General features: G+C 42.1%; 1 protein-coding gene across 2 annotated transcripts in view; it reads right to left on the bottom strand.

Annotated features, from left to right (window-relative positions):
* Positions 1–596: 596 nt before the first annotated feature.
* NALF1 (NALCN channel auxiliary factor 1) overlaps positions 597–14,525 on the bottom strand; it is a 631,265-nt gene continuing 617,336 nt past the window's right edge. Inside the window, exons 3-4 of one of the 2 annotated variants that reach the window (XM_058743067.1) lie at positions 3,316–3,361; positions 1,518–1,631 (exon numbers count right to left, since the gene is read on the bottom strand). In XM_058743067.1, the coding sequence (XP_058599050.1) occupies positions 3,339–3,361 (23 nt within the window). In that variant the 3' untranslated portion in view covers positions 1,518–1,631; positions 3,316–3,338. Of the gene's footprint in view, positions 1,632–3,315; positions 3,362–14,525 lie in introns of both variants that reach the window. The other variant, XM_058743057.1, reaches the window with a different exon arrangement.

The following is a 14,525-nucleotide window of genomic DNA, read 5'->3' as shown; positions in this document are numbered from 1 at the left end:
CTCCTCCACGACCACAAAGGAGGAGAAAGAAACCCAGATTTGTGTCCTCAGTCCCTTTGCTGCCCTTGCAAGGGCCCGAGCGAGCCGAGACCCGCACGAGAGCCCGCCCGCAGTCCCGCAGGAGGGGCATCCAGCCGCGCCCGTCCTGACTCTGGGCGGGCTCGCGGCCGCCTGACCACCCGCGACGGCGACGAGGGACGGGGCCTCGGGGGATGGGAGCTGGAGCAACGTAGTTCATGGTGGTTTTCTTTGCTTTTGTTTTGTTTTCAACATAAAAATGTGTTAACTGTCTGATTCCGCCTACCATGGAGAGCACTTGTTTGTTCAGCTAAAAAGGAACCCCTTGTTCTGCTCCCGGCGGGGTCGGCGACAGCGGCCCGAGGACCGCGGAGCGTGCGCGCCCGCACTGCGGCTGCACAGACAGAAGCAAGCGATGTTGTCTGCTGGGGGCGGGGCTGGGGCTGAGAGGGGGCGGGGAGAGGGCGGGGCTGGCGGGGACCAGGCGGGGGCGGGGCCTGGGAAGAGGCTGGCGGGGACCGGGCGGGGGCGGGGCCTGGGAAGGGGCTGGAGGGGGGTGGGGCGGGGATGGGAAGGTTGGGGGAAGGGGATTGGGGAGTCGGGAGTGGGGATGGGATGATTGGGGGCAAGCATGGGATAGGGAGGGTTTTGGGGAGGGAGACTGGGAGGGGCTGGGGATGGGAGGGGGCGGGGAAGGCAGTCGCTTTCGGAAGCGGGAGGGAAGAGTTAGGGGTTTTTTTATTTTTATTTTTTGTTGTTTTCTTTTTTTTGTCTTTTTTTATTTTTTTATGATTTTTTTGTTGTTGTTGTATTTTGCTATATACCGCGAGGTCATAGCAATCATTCCGCTAATAGAAACTGACAGGACATAGAGACAGAACTATCTGATGAACACACACAATGACTAGAAATATATATATAGAGAGAGAGAGCGAGAGAAAGAGAGAAAGAGACAGTGAAGACTTAGTTTACCTCTGAGAAACCATCCCCAAAAAATAAATCCTGTATTAACAAGTGCAAAAAAATAAAAGAACAAATAAACCCAAAATCAAAGGAAAGCAAATAAAACCTCCAAACATTAAAACACAGTGTATAAAATGGTGTGAGAAATTTAAGTCACTTTACAGCCTTTTAGTCAATAAAAAGCTGTGTTTGTGTCCTCGTTTGGATCCAGGCCCATCTTCTGAGATTTTACCCTAAAGGCCCTGCGAGAAGCGGTTGGAGGGTAAAAGCACCCAGTGTGTCCGAGCGGCAGCAGGCGGGTGCTGGGTGCGCCCCGGCGGGGCCCTGGTGGCCCTGGTGGCCCTGGGGTGGCCCTTCCGGCTACTCCTCGCGCGCCGAGCTGTCTTCCAGCGCGTTGATGCCCCCTACGCTCAGCGCCGTGCTGTTCTGCGCCGCGGAGGCCGTGAGCACTGTGTGCAGGAGAATCAGTACGAGCACACACAGTTTGAGTCTGCTGTTGCACAGTCTGGTTGCTGATGACACTGTGAGTGACGTCCTGTGACAGGGGCCGCTGGTCCCCACCGTCCCTCTGGAGGGCTTGCTGGGGCGCTCTTCTCTCCTGACATCACAGCATTCGGGTTCATCATTGGTTAGGAAGGTTTCGTAGAGCCCTGGAGGGTGAAGACAGGACAGGGCCCGGTTAAAAGGCGCCAAGAGCCACGGGCAGGAGCTCACACAGTACAGTGAAGCTGTTATGCTAACGTTCTGATCCACAAAATCTTACAGGCAGTTAAGCATTTTGTAAAGGAAAGGCAAGTCAATGCAACGTGGACACATAGTCAACCGGTACTTTTAAGTTCCTCACTGCGCTCTTTTTACATTCCCGGAGGCCACACCAGGGAAGCTCTGGGTTGTGATGAATACAGAGTGAGAGGTTCCATTAGGTCCAAAATCAGAACCTGAGGTTCTGGATCAGCTTGGTGACCAAGGCTGTACAACCATCCTTTTTCTTTAGAAGGAATGCGATTAACTGATGTAACAGGTAAAGTAACAGTAACTACTTGTGCTAAGAGAAACAACCGAACAATTGTAACATCATAGCTCTAGGAACCAGCTTTAGTAATCACTTCCTCTCGACCTCGCCCTGTCCTTAGCTCGCCTTCTTGGTGAATGGGCAGAGCCTTCTAAGCATCCAATGGGGACATTTCCGTTGGATTTATTTTGTAAATATTGTTCTTTTTCTTCCATTTGCTGTTCTACTGCAGAAGACCTATCTTATGCCTGGACCATTGCAGGAAGAGGCTCTCTGTTGTTCTATTTCCAACCTCCCCTGCCTTTCCAGGAATGCCTGCCCCCTCTCTTTTATCTTCCCTCCTCCCAGAATCTCTTCTCTTCCTCCCTTCTCCTTTCCCTGCTTCCTCTATAATAATACATTGTTCTTATTTTTAAATTGATACATGGATATTTTAGAAACTTTCAAATTGGTGAAAAGAATAAAATACTTGGCTACCTCTAATCTTTCCAATCTTGTTTCTTGCTCTGTTATATATAATTTTGTTAAGTAGCTACAGAACCCATTTTGTATCTTTTTTTTTTTTTTTACCTGACAGCAACATTTTTGAAGAGTGTTAGCAAAAACTTTCTACGCAGATTTTATTATACTATCCTCAGGCTTGAAACTTTAAAAGTGAGGACAGAGTAGTTACAAGGATTAAATCAAGATTTTGTCTGTAAAGAGCTTGGCTTAGTGCCTAGTATACAGAAGCATGAAAAATTTGGCTCCTCTTAATAATAATAGCTAGTAGTAGTGTCTCATTGTCTCCACCTAACTAATACAATCTAAAATACCTTTTCCCATCTCTGCAGACTCATTGGCCAATGTTCCAGACAGACAGCCTGAACTGCCGGTTCTTCCAGAGCACACGATACCTTCACCACTTCTCAAGATGCTTTTTCTTCCTGGACTTTTTTCCATCAACTCATAGACCTTACTCTCATTTATCTTCAAGTTCAGCTTTCCTGACATTGCCTGTGTGAAGTCTATACTCTTTCCTGGGCTGCTAGTATATTCTGTGGAACTCTTCAATTGTTATCTGTCCTTTTCACCATAAGTGCTAGTTTTATGTCAATTTCCTTATTCATCTGTCACCTTAAAAGCAGGAACTATGTATTTCAGCTTTGTGTTCCCACTATGTAAGAATGCCTGAACAAAACAGATACTTAACAAGCACTTATTACATGAATAAACTCAATACATATTTGTTTAATTAAAAATCTATTAAATAAGATATTATACACTGCAATCTTCAGTTTCTTTTAAAGAAATGACCAAGATGTCCTTATAATGATGCTTACAATATTCATTTCTTCTTAGGCATTCAAAGGTAAACTTCACCTTCTCCTAGATAGAATACGGAAAAAAAACTGAATTAATGAGGTCTGCATCTCCGACATTTTTATTGTATGATATTTTCTTTTTGCAAATAAGATACCTCACTAGTAGACTAATCTTTTATTGAAGTATACATTTTCCAAATTATATTCTACAAAAAAGAGAGTTTATAGTTAAGATTATAAGAATAGAAATCTAAAGTTCATTTAGATCAACATTTTAGAAAGTTAATAGTGAGAATATATATATTTGACAATTTCATCCAAATAAGAAGCTCTTCCAAATGTGTTCAGAAGCTAGTTTACTGATGTATAACTAAAGTCATTTCAGAAAGAATAAGGCAGTTCATTTAGGCCCATAAATGTACTATTCTGCTTGACTGATAAAATTCACACTTTCTTTCCCCCTTGTCCATCCTTTTATAGGATTTTTTCAGAGTTATACATGCATATATATTAATAATCAAATAATTCCACAAGATATTTAAAAAAAAAATTCTTCCACCTCCCGCAGCCCCAATTTTTCCTTCTCAGAGACAAATACTTGAGCCTCTTTCTGCTGTTTCTGTATTTAGCTACATTTCTGGAAATAACCTGTTTTATGCTTTTCTTGATTTTTTTCCCTTTTTATCTTTATAGACCTCCCCCTAGGGCACGTGAGGATAAAATACTCATTTTTCAGCCCATATGCACCTCCCACTCTAAGTTCAGCATGCTTCCCTGTATTACGACGTTGTCAAAACAAGTCTTAACTCAGACATGCAGTCACCTGGAGATCTCCGTCCCTCGCCATTCTGGTTTTCCAAGAACTAATCATTATCTAACAGTTTCCTACGTACTCACGACTTCAACCCCAAATCCCTCCCAGTTGTTTCGGCAGAATGGGGATGTTCTATCAGCTTTATCTCCCGGAGTCTTTCACGATCTGGACCTGTTGCTTTTATGCATACAGCCACCAGCCTGACAGCCTCAATGAACGACCCCCTGGGGACACCTGCAGCTTCTATCCTGTGGCTCTCCTATTGAGAAATAGCTCCTATGTCCTTTCTGGGTTTGGTGGACCAAGGTAGCATCTTCATAAGGAAAAGCTCCTGGGAGCAAATTTCTGAGATGCCGCATGCCTAAAAGTGTGTTTATTCTACCTCATATTTAATTTCTTGTTTGGCTGAGCACGGAATTCTAGTTCAGAAATTCTTATCCTCCAGATTTCTTTCTGTGCATGACACCCATCTTCAGTTGTTGGGCTTCTGGGCCCCACCTTTTAGTTTTATTTTATTTTTTAATGTTTATTTTTGAGAGAGAGAGAGGGAGGGGCAGAGAGAGAGAGGGAGAGAGGGAGACAGAGGATCCCAAGCAGGCTGTTCACACTCAGTGTGGAGCCTGCTGTGGGGCTCGAACTCATGAACTGTGAGATCATGACCTGAGCCAAAGTCAGATGCTTAAGTCAGACCGCTTAACCGACTGAGCGACCCAGGCGCCCCTGGGCCCTGCCTTTGAATTCTCTTATCTCATTTCTCTTTATGCCACTGCATCTCTTTGCTCTACTTTCTGGAGGATTTGGGGACTTTTATTGTGTAATGATATTATTGAGTTTTGTTTTTTTTTTTCTATCACATTTTAATTTCCAAGAGTTCTTTCACATACTCCGAATGTTGTTGTTGTTTTGTTTTGAACTGACTGGTCTCATTTCCCAGTTGCAATGTATTCTTTCATCGTGGAAAGATTTGCAGAGCTTTTATTTGTCACATTTTATTTCCTCCCTGCAGGGGCCCTGTTTTCTTCAAGTCATTTTTTTCTTCTTGGTTTGTTCATCTCTTATTGTTTACGCGAGAAGCCTGTGCGTTCTGGATCCAATGTCTGCAGGAGAAAGTATTGCAATGGAGCACCTAAGCAAGGTTGTGAGTGGCCTGGGAAGGGGACCTGCCTGAACTGCTTAGATGGAGAAGTTTGTACATTTCTTTGGATCAGATTTCCCAGAAAACATGCGGCCTATTTGTCCAGGAGAGCAAAAGCTCTTTGAACCTTATCCATCCTTCCATCCTTTCAGATTTATGCCTAAAAACAATTTCTTTTCTGTTGGGTCTGCCTAGAAAACATCACTGTACTTTTCTGTATCTCATTCTGCTCTGTTCCATCTCTGATTCATTCCCCCAGCTAGAATAATACCGGCAGGTGGGTCCAGAAACCGTCTCTCGGCCCCTGGGCATCTGCCTTCGATCATCAGGGCATCTGTGAAGGGCCATTCCAGCTCCAGATACAGTCCCTCTGAGAATCCTGCTTCCCTGACCCCCTGGCAGGTGCACTTCCGGGATCAACCACCTGCTTCCTGGGAAACAGACATGCTTCCTGGGAAACCTACCCCCAGCGGCTGAGTCTTCCACATCATTCAAGGGACTACCAGAACTTATTTCCAGATGAAAATTCATTTCTCACGCAATAATTTCATTGCACAAATGAAATTCATTGCACATTATATATATTAGAAAGGGAAAAGGTTACGAAAGGGAAAAGGGAAAGGGTTACGAAAGGGAAAAGGGAAATTTTCAGTGAATGAAATGTTCTGATACATTTTGCTTACAAAATACTCTATTTGAAATCTCTAACAAATCATTAGCTGCCATTTGGCATTAAGTAATAATAATAATAATAATAGGAATTACTATTCTATCTTATAGTACCAGCCTCATGGAGTTTTTTTTGGAGAATTAAATAATATACACAAATTGCTTAGAATGTGCCTGCAGATAGTAAAACCTCACATAATAATTATTGCTTTTGTAAGTTGGGACAAAGAATAGAATCAGATTTATTATGGTTGGGGGGAGACGCCTGGGTAGCTCAGTCGGTTAAGCATCTGACTTTGGCTCAGGTCATGACCTCATAGTTCATGGGTTTAAGTCCCACATTAGGTTCTGTGCTGACAGCTCAGAGTCTGGAGCCTGCCTCCCATTCTGTGTCTCCCTCCCTCTCTGCCCCTCCCCCGCTCACGTTCTGTCTCCCTCTCTCTCTCTCTCTCTCTCTGTCTCTCAAAAATAAACATTAAAAAATTTTAAAAAGGTTAAGGGCACCTGGGTGGCTCAGTCGGTTGAGCGTCTGACTTTGGCTCAGGTCATGAGCTCACAGCTCCTGAGTTTGAGCCCCGCATTGGGCTCCGTGCTGACAGCTCAGAGCCTGGAGCCTGCTTTGGATTCTGTGTCTCCCTCTCTCTCTGCCCCTAACCCACTTGCATTCTGTCTCTGTCTCTCTCAAAAATAAATAAACATTATAACAAAATTTTTAAAAAAGATTAAAAAAAGAATTTATTATGAAGAAAGACTTTAAAAATCATCCAATTCAAATTCTTTTTCTGTTTTCAGTTGGTCTGAACCACTCATGGAAGACCCTTATTTTTAATAGCTCAAAACAATTATTCTAGTCTAGTCATTACAAATATTATCTAAGTACAGGAATATCAAATGTTCTAAGGAAATGGTTAAAATAAACACATGATAATATTTAAATATAATCCTTCATTATCTCAGTAATTTACCTTTCACCATCTTTAAGTCCAGAAATATATGTCTATTAAGATATCTGAACAAGTAATATGCTTAATATTTTTCTGAATGCAAAAGTTTAAGAAACAGTAAAGTAAAAAGAAGGGGAAGAAATCACCCCAAATCTGACTTCATTAGGATGAATGAAGAAACAAGAAGAAACTGCTGCATTTGTTTTCCCAAATGTTTATTCATACAGACACATATATTCACACATAAGTGTGCATGTAATTTATAGATTTCACATGTGAGTAAGATTCTATTCAGTATGTGTGACTGCACATTGTTAATCTTTATTTGGTTTGGTAGGAGTGATTTTAAACTTTGTGTATATTACTAAGTGAGATTATATATGTAATATACACACAATATGTATGTGTATTCTATATACATAATTACGGAGTTTTAGAAACTCTAGTTTGGAATCTAAAAAACTTTCTGGATACCAGCTTTTCTTCAAGGTCATTTGCATAATTTTACAGTTTCTTTGATGGCTATCAATCTGTGAGGGTTTTTTGTCAAGTCTGATCATTCATATTTCTCTAAAAATAGCTTGTCTTATTGATAGTTTTACATGTATTAATGCAGAGTTATGCATATTTGAAGACTAGGCTTCTATATCTTCTTTATTGTTAATACTCTATTTCATCTTTTTTTTTGTCCCTGATAAGACTTGAAAGATTTTTGGGGCGCCTGGGTGGCGCAGTCGGTTAAGCGTCCGACTTCAGCCAGGTCACGATCTCACAGTCTGTGAGTTCGAGCCCCGCATCAGGCTCTGGGCTGATGGCTCGGAGCCTGGAGCCTGTTTCCGATTCTGTGTCTCCCTCTCTCTCTGCTCCTCCCCGTTCATGCTCTGTCTCTCTCTGTCCCAAAAATAAATAAAAAACGTTGAAAAAAAAAAAAAAAAAAAAAAAGACTTGAAAGATTTTTTTTTTTTTGCCCACTTTCCTTTGCATGATCAGAGATACAGGTCTTGAAATAATGGATATGTTCTGATATTTATTCTGTTTGCTAATGCATCAATTTCTTAATTATGTTATTTCCTTCTTCATCCTTTGTTCAATCTTCTCTTATTATCCCCCTTGTAACCATATTGAATTGAATCCTACTTTACTCGTTTGAATTCGTGTTTTTCCTTAATAAGTTAGTTATTGCTTTCAATTTTCCTCTGAGAATAGCTTTAGCCAATTCTTTCATGTTTTAATTTGCCACGATTTTACATTTTCTGTAACCGTAATGTACATTTCCTTTTATATCTAAGTGACTTAAAAGAGTGTTTGATGGCTTTTTAAAAATGTCAGCTGATACCTTTTCAAAACTAATTTTGTCACTAACTTTAAGTTTTATTTACCTTAGTTTCAAGCATGTGGCCTTTAAAAAAGTTCTTTTTCGGGGCGCCTGGGTGGCGCAGTCGGTTAAGCGGCCGACTTCAGCCAGGTCACGATCTCGCGTCTGTGAGTTCGAGCCCCGCGTCGGGCTCTGTGCTGACTGCTCGGAGCCTGGAGCCTGTTTCCAATTCTGTGTCTCCCTCTCTCTCTGCCCCTCCCCCGTTCATGCTCTGTGTCTCTCTGTCCCAAAAATAAATAAAAAACATTGAAAAAAAAAATTTAAAAAGAAAAAAAAAAGTTCTTTTTCTCAGAGAGCTGGGTGGCTCAGACGGTTAAGCATAAGACTCTTGATTTCCACTCAGGTTAGGACCCATGGGTGCCTGACATCCAGCCCAGCCTCAGGCCATGTGCTGACAGTGCAGAGCCTGCTTGGGATTCTCTCTCTCCCTCTCTCTCTGTCCCTCCCCCTCACTTTTGTGCACCCTTTCTGTCTCTCACAAAATAAATACATATACTTAAGAAATTTGATTTTCTCTAATTATTTTCTTTGTGGTTTTTCTTTGCATTATGTAAAACTATTATCTTGCTATTTTTTGCAAATATTAACATTGCTAACAATGCTTAGTCTCTGTGTTTATATATTTTTTGCCTATTAGAATGTCACCCACCGAGAAATGTGTCTTCTACAACAACAGTTGTAATGATTTTGCTTTTTTTTTTTTAATTTTTTTTTTAACGTTTATTTATTTTTGAGACAGAGAGACACAGAGCATGAACGGGGGAGGAGCAGAGAGAGAGGGAGACAGAATCGGAAGCAGGCTCCAGGCTCTGAGCCATCAGCCCAGAGCCCGACGCGGGGCTCGAACTCACAGACCGCGAGATCGTGACCCGAGCTGAAGTGGGACGCTTAACCGACTGAGCCACCCAGGCGCCCCTATTTTGCTTTTTATACATTTGGCTATTATGTCAGCCACAGACATATGTATGTCAGGTACAGAAAATTCATAAATCTTCACATTTTTCACTAGACATTTACTATAAATCAAGAAAACATGACACTGTTTTTGGTGAAGTTTTATTGTTGTTTTTATTCCTCTTGTCGTATAGAGCATATTTTGTCTGGTATTAATATAAACTTCACGTGTATTAGCATCCATGCAGATACATCATCTGATATACCTTTGTCCATTATTTTAATTTTTCTTGGTCTCTTTATATTTTCTCTCTACTGTGTTCTACATGTAAGTTTCACAATGATTGAAAAGGGGAGTTTAACCCATTTACATTTATTGTCGGATCTACACTGCTTGGTCTTGCTTTTATCATCATATAATAATATTTCCAAACATTTAAAATTGTTTCTTTACCACTCCCTTTGCTTTCTATCATTTTCTGTGTGAGCATATTTAAATGCTATTTTTTTCATAATTCGTTAAATGCTGGCTGTTATTAATTCTTTTTTTTTTTTTTTTTTTTTTTTTTTTTTTTTTTAATTTTTTTTTTTTCAACGTTTTTTATTTATTTTTGGGACAGAGAGAGACAGAGCATGAACGGGGAAAGGGCAGAGAGAGAGGGAGACACAGAATCGGAAACAGGCTCCAGGCTCCGAGCCATCAACCCAGAGCCTGACGCGGGGCTCGAACTCACGGACCGCGAGATCGTGACCTGGTTGAAGTCGGACGCTTAACCGACTGCGCCACCCAGGCGCCCCTGGCTGTTATTAATTCTACTTGAACTTTAGCTTTTAAAAAACCATACACACTTGAACTTAGATTTGTCTAATTACCAGTATCACTGATAAGGAGGTTAACAAAATTTTGTTTCTTCCATCTCCTCATTCTGTATCATTTTTTGGCTACCATCAGATGTCTTAAACTCAGTTATTGCCAAATTACTCATATTTTATATCTTCTCACCTAGTAACTATTATTTAAAAAGTTTTTTTAATGTTTATTTATTTTTGAGAGAGAGAGAGAGAGAGAGAGAGAGAGTGGGGGAAAGGCAGAGAGAGAGGGAGACACAGAATCCAAAGCAGGCCCCAGGCTCTGAGCTGTCAGCACAGAGCCCGACATGGGGCTCAAACTTATAAGCCATGACCTGAACTGAAGTCAGTCGCTCAACCCACTGAGCGACCCAGGTGTCCCTCACAGTAATTATTAATAATGTTTGCATATTGCTTTATATCTATCTTTTTTTTTTATTTTATTTATTTTATTTTTTTATTTTTTAAATTTTTTTCAATGTTTTTTATTTATTTTTGGGACAGAGAGAGACAGGGCCTGAACGGGGGAGGGGCAGAGAGAGAGGGAGACACAGAATCGGAAACAGGCTCCAGGCTCCGAGCCATCAGCCCAGAGCCTGACGTGGGCTCGAACTCACTGACCGCGAGATCGTGACCTGGCTGAAGTCGGACGCTTAACCGACTGCGCCACCCAGGCGCCCCAAGTTTATATCTATCTTATTCAGGGATTAGTGGTTGCAATTAAGAGAAACCCAGAGGAGCTAATTTGGGTGAAAAAATGAAAAGAACAAGAACAGGTGGCGGGAGTAATACTGGAAAAATTCAAGCCTATTTCATGAACTGCAAGGCCGAGAGCATACCAGGCAGCATGAAGGACAAATCACGGGATTACTGTGGCCATCAGAGAGGGACGTGCCCTCCCCCTGGTGGAGGTGAGCACTGTAACCCGTATGCCTGGATTTCCCCCTGCACACCTCCGCCAGCAGGCAGGCTGGGCTGCCTTTTCATGCATGTGGTCACACAGGACTCCAGCATTTTGTTCTCTCAGTGCAGTGCCGTTGGGGAGTGACAGGGATTGTGGGGTTCTCGTGACACACTCCTAGGGAGGCAGATCCACGGGACTTGTTTCTCTCATCTGCGCGGGACCAACCAGCCACACGCTAGAGAGAGATTCCCGCAGAACAGATGAAGCCTTGGATACTGGTCCAGTCTTTTTGAAAGAGAAATATGACGTCCAGTGGTCAAAGACATATTTTCCCCTGGAGCCTGTGGGATATTGCCTTCATCCTCAGAACTCGGGACTGTTTGGAATTTAATCTAATTTCTGAAATTTTGCCAGAATGGAGAGAATCGCTTTCACCTGCCCATAGGATTGTCCTCAAGCTCAGGCAAGATATTTCTTGTCATTTCTTTGTTTCTTTTCTCAGTTTTATGTGTTGTACGTTTTCAACTTCTCACATCCCCTGTCTCCATTTCTATGCCGCAGCACCTTGGACTTGGCCCCTACATTCTTCATGCTTGTCCCTCCCTTTTTTTTATTTCGATTTCTAGATGGTTGATGCAATACATCTAGCATGTATTTGCAAGTTTTCTTTGTTGCCCTACAATATTTCCTTTTTAAAATCTAAGACCAGTGTTATGGTTGCCTGCTTCCCAGCCCAATTCCCTTTCCACTCTTCTCCTCTTGTCTTAAAGTTTCTATATGTTCTTGAAGGTTATTGAGTAGATGCTGTGTAAAATTACCCTGGAGCAACTTCTCTCCAATACATCCATACATGAGAAGCATTCTGCTTCTCAACTTCCTGCTTTCATGTAAAGCATATTTTATGAGATTCCATATTTTGTTTTCTGTGTGACAAAGGTTGAACCAAGTCCCCCGCAGAGATATTAAAGACCTAGAACCTAGTACCACAGAATGTGACCTGATTCAGAAAGAGGATCTTCAGAGACTTAATCAAGAGGAGGTCACCAAGGGATACCTAATCCAATATGATCTGTGTCCATATATTAAAAATTAAAAGAGGGGCGCCTGGGTGGCGCAGTCGGTTAAGCGTCCGGCTTCAGCCAGGTCACGATCTCACGGTCCGTGAGTTCGAGCCCCGCGTCAGGCTCTGGGCTGATGGCTCAGAGCCTGGAGCCTGTTTCCGATTCTGTGTCTCCCTCTCTCTGTCCCTCCCCCGTTCATGCTCTGTCTCTCTCTGTCCCAAAAATAAAAAATAAAAACGTTGAAAAAAAAAAAAAAAAAAAAAAAAAAAAAAAAATTAAAAGAAAAAGGAAATTGGACACAGAGACAGACATGGACAGAGGGAACATTGTGAACAGACACAGGGAGTAGGTCGGGTGGACAAGTGATGTATCTATGAGCCAAGGAATATCAAAGTCGCCGGCAAACCCCAGAAGCTAGGTAACAAGTGTGGAACAGACTGTCCCTCACATCCCTCAAAAGGAACCAACCCTCCCAACACCTTGATCTCAGATGTCCAGCCTCCAAAATTGTGACACATTTTTCTTACAACAGCCCTAGGAAATAATATTCTGTATATTTCTCTTTTAACAGTGATGTGTCAAAACAGCTCGAGTGACTTTATTACTTACTTGGTTTGACATCTCAACCCCCACCCCCACCCCCACCAAGGATGGTTAGAAGTGCAGTTAGGGATCCAGTGCTCTGGGTAGCCCTTCCCAAGTTAGTTTCATTCACCTGAATCTTCTCTATGCTGTATTACAATACCCGTGTCACCCACACCTCTTCTACCGACGTTCTCGTGCTGCACTGGAGAGGAAGCCCGTGCTTTGCCTTGGAGACCCTGCACGGCCGTCGAGAATGTCTCTGGTCAGCCGGCCCTGACCACAGGAAGTCTGGGAGAATGCTTGCCAGCTCTCTCTCAACTCGCCCTGATCCGTAAACCATTTTCCTCCAAGCGAGTACTTGTGGGATCACAGGTCTCAATTCTTGCAGGGGAGCCCCCGGTATGCTCTAATGTGATCTGATTTCCATTCTTCTTGAAGAAATGGCTCAGTCTCTTGCACGTGGATGGGCCCTTTCTGATGACTTGGAGTTTTCATGTTCCCTTGGTTATTTTACTGGAGTCAGAAGTGGGACAGTCGGATGCTTCTGTTTACTTGGCCACTTACTGTCTGCTCTTCCCCCCCGCCCAATAGGAATTGTTTAAAGGTAGTAAGGATAAGACCACATGATAACCTTTTACTAATACCCACCTAAGAGAGTTTATCTGGAAAGCATTTTCATAATAAAAAAATAAATGCTTTGGAAATAAACTGGCAATAATGGCAATGAGAAAATTATTACATGTGCATGGAAATAAAAATGCTCGAATAACATCAGAAAGCAAACATTACCTTTTTTAAACATTTTTTAAAAATGTTTTTATTTATTTTTGAGACAGAGAGAGACAGAGCGTGAGCAGGGGAGGGGCAGAGGGAGAGGGAGACACAGAATCCAAAGCAGGTTCCAGGCTCTGAGCTGTCAGCACAGAGCTCAACGCGGGCCTCGAACTCATGGACTGAGATCATGACGTGAGTGGAAGTCGGACGCTTAACTGACTGAGCCACCCGGGGTCCCCAAAACATCATTACCTTTCTTTCTCTTCGATCCTAATACTCTTCTCCAGGGATAAACACTTTGGATGGATTCTGTTTCCACATTTTTGTTTGCTTTTATGTTGGGAGTGATTATCTTCAGAAGTCTACACGACAAATCCCTTCACCTATATCTTAATCCAGTGATTTTAGACCCACTAAGAAAGCTGTATCACTATGGTTCTCTCCTCCCCCAGTGATCCCTACATGTGGCCAATCATTGCTTTTCTCTAAAAATACAATGACACTTCCCTATGTGTTTGTGCTCTGTATGCTAGTTTTGAATATTGAAAGTAAAATAAAGTACATCCTTAGCGTTCGTGTAATCCCACCTCATTACAATATTACTGAAGATAGTTTAAACATCAGGCAAAACAGATTCTCACTTTTATGCTTCATCAATTCATAAAAATCATGAAAATTTTAGATAGCTTTGTATGTGACTCGTGAGTCTCTTGCACATTTTTCCCGAGTTCCAATTGTCTTTCATGTTTCATATGATCAGGAAAGTATTCTGCATTCTTTCCTGTATCGCTAACTCATCCAGCCTCGTAATCATACCCGTCTCGATGTTCTAATACAAACTTTTGTTTTACATTTTTTGTGGCACAGATATCATCTTACCATTTATTTTTCACTATTCCACCCACATTGAAGAGTAAAATTTGAAATTTTTTTGAAATTGAAATTGAAATTGAAGAGTAAAACTTCAATTTATGTTTCGGCTAGCACATGCGGAAGGTGAACTTTCATGAGTACGCATATTTTTAAAAAATGTTTTTAAGTTTATTTATTTTGAGAGAGAGACCGAGTGAGCAGGGGGAGGGACGGAGAGAGAGAGGGAAAGAGAGAGAGAGAGAATTCTCAAGCAGGCTCCACACTGTCAGCGCAGAACCCAACACGGGGCTCAAACCCATGAACTGTGAGATCATGACCTGAGCTGAAACAAGAGCCAGACGCTTAACTGAT

The sequence above is a fragment of the Neofelis nebulosa genome, chromosome 1, assembly GCF_028018385.1.
Source record: "Neofelis nebulosa isolate mNeoNeb1 chromosome 1, mNeoNeb1.pri, whole genome shotgun sequence".
NCBI lineage: Eukaryota > Metazoa > Chordata > Mammalia > Carnivora > Felidae > Neofelis > Neofelis nebulosa.
The sequence above is the reverse complement of the archived record's forward strand: the minus strand, read 5'-3'. Positions and strand labels throughout refer to the sequence as shown.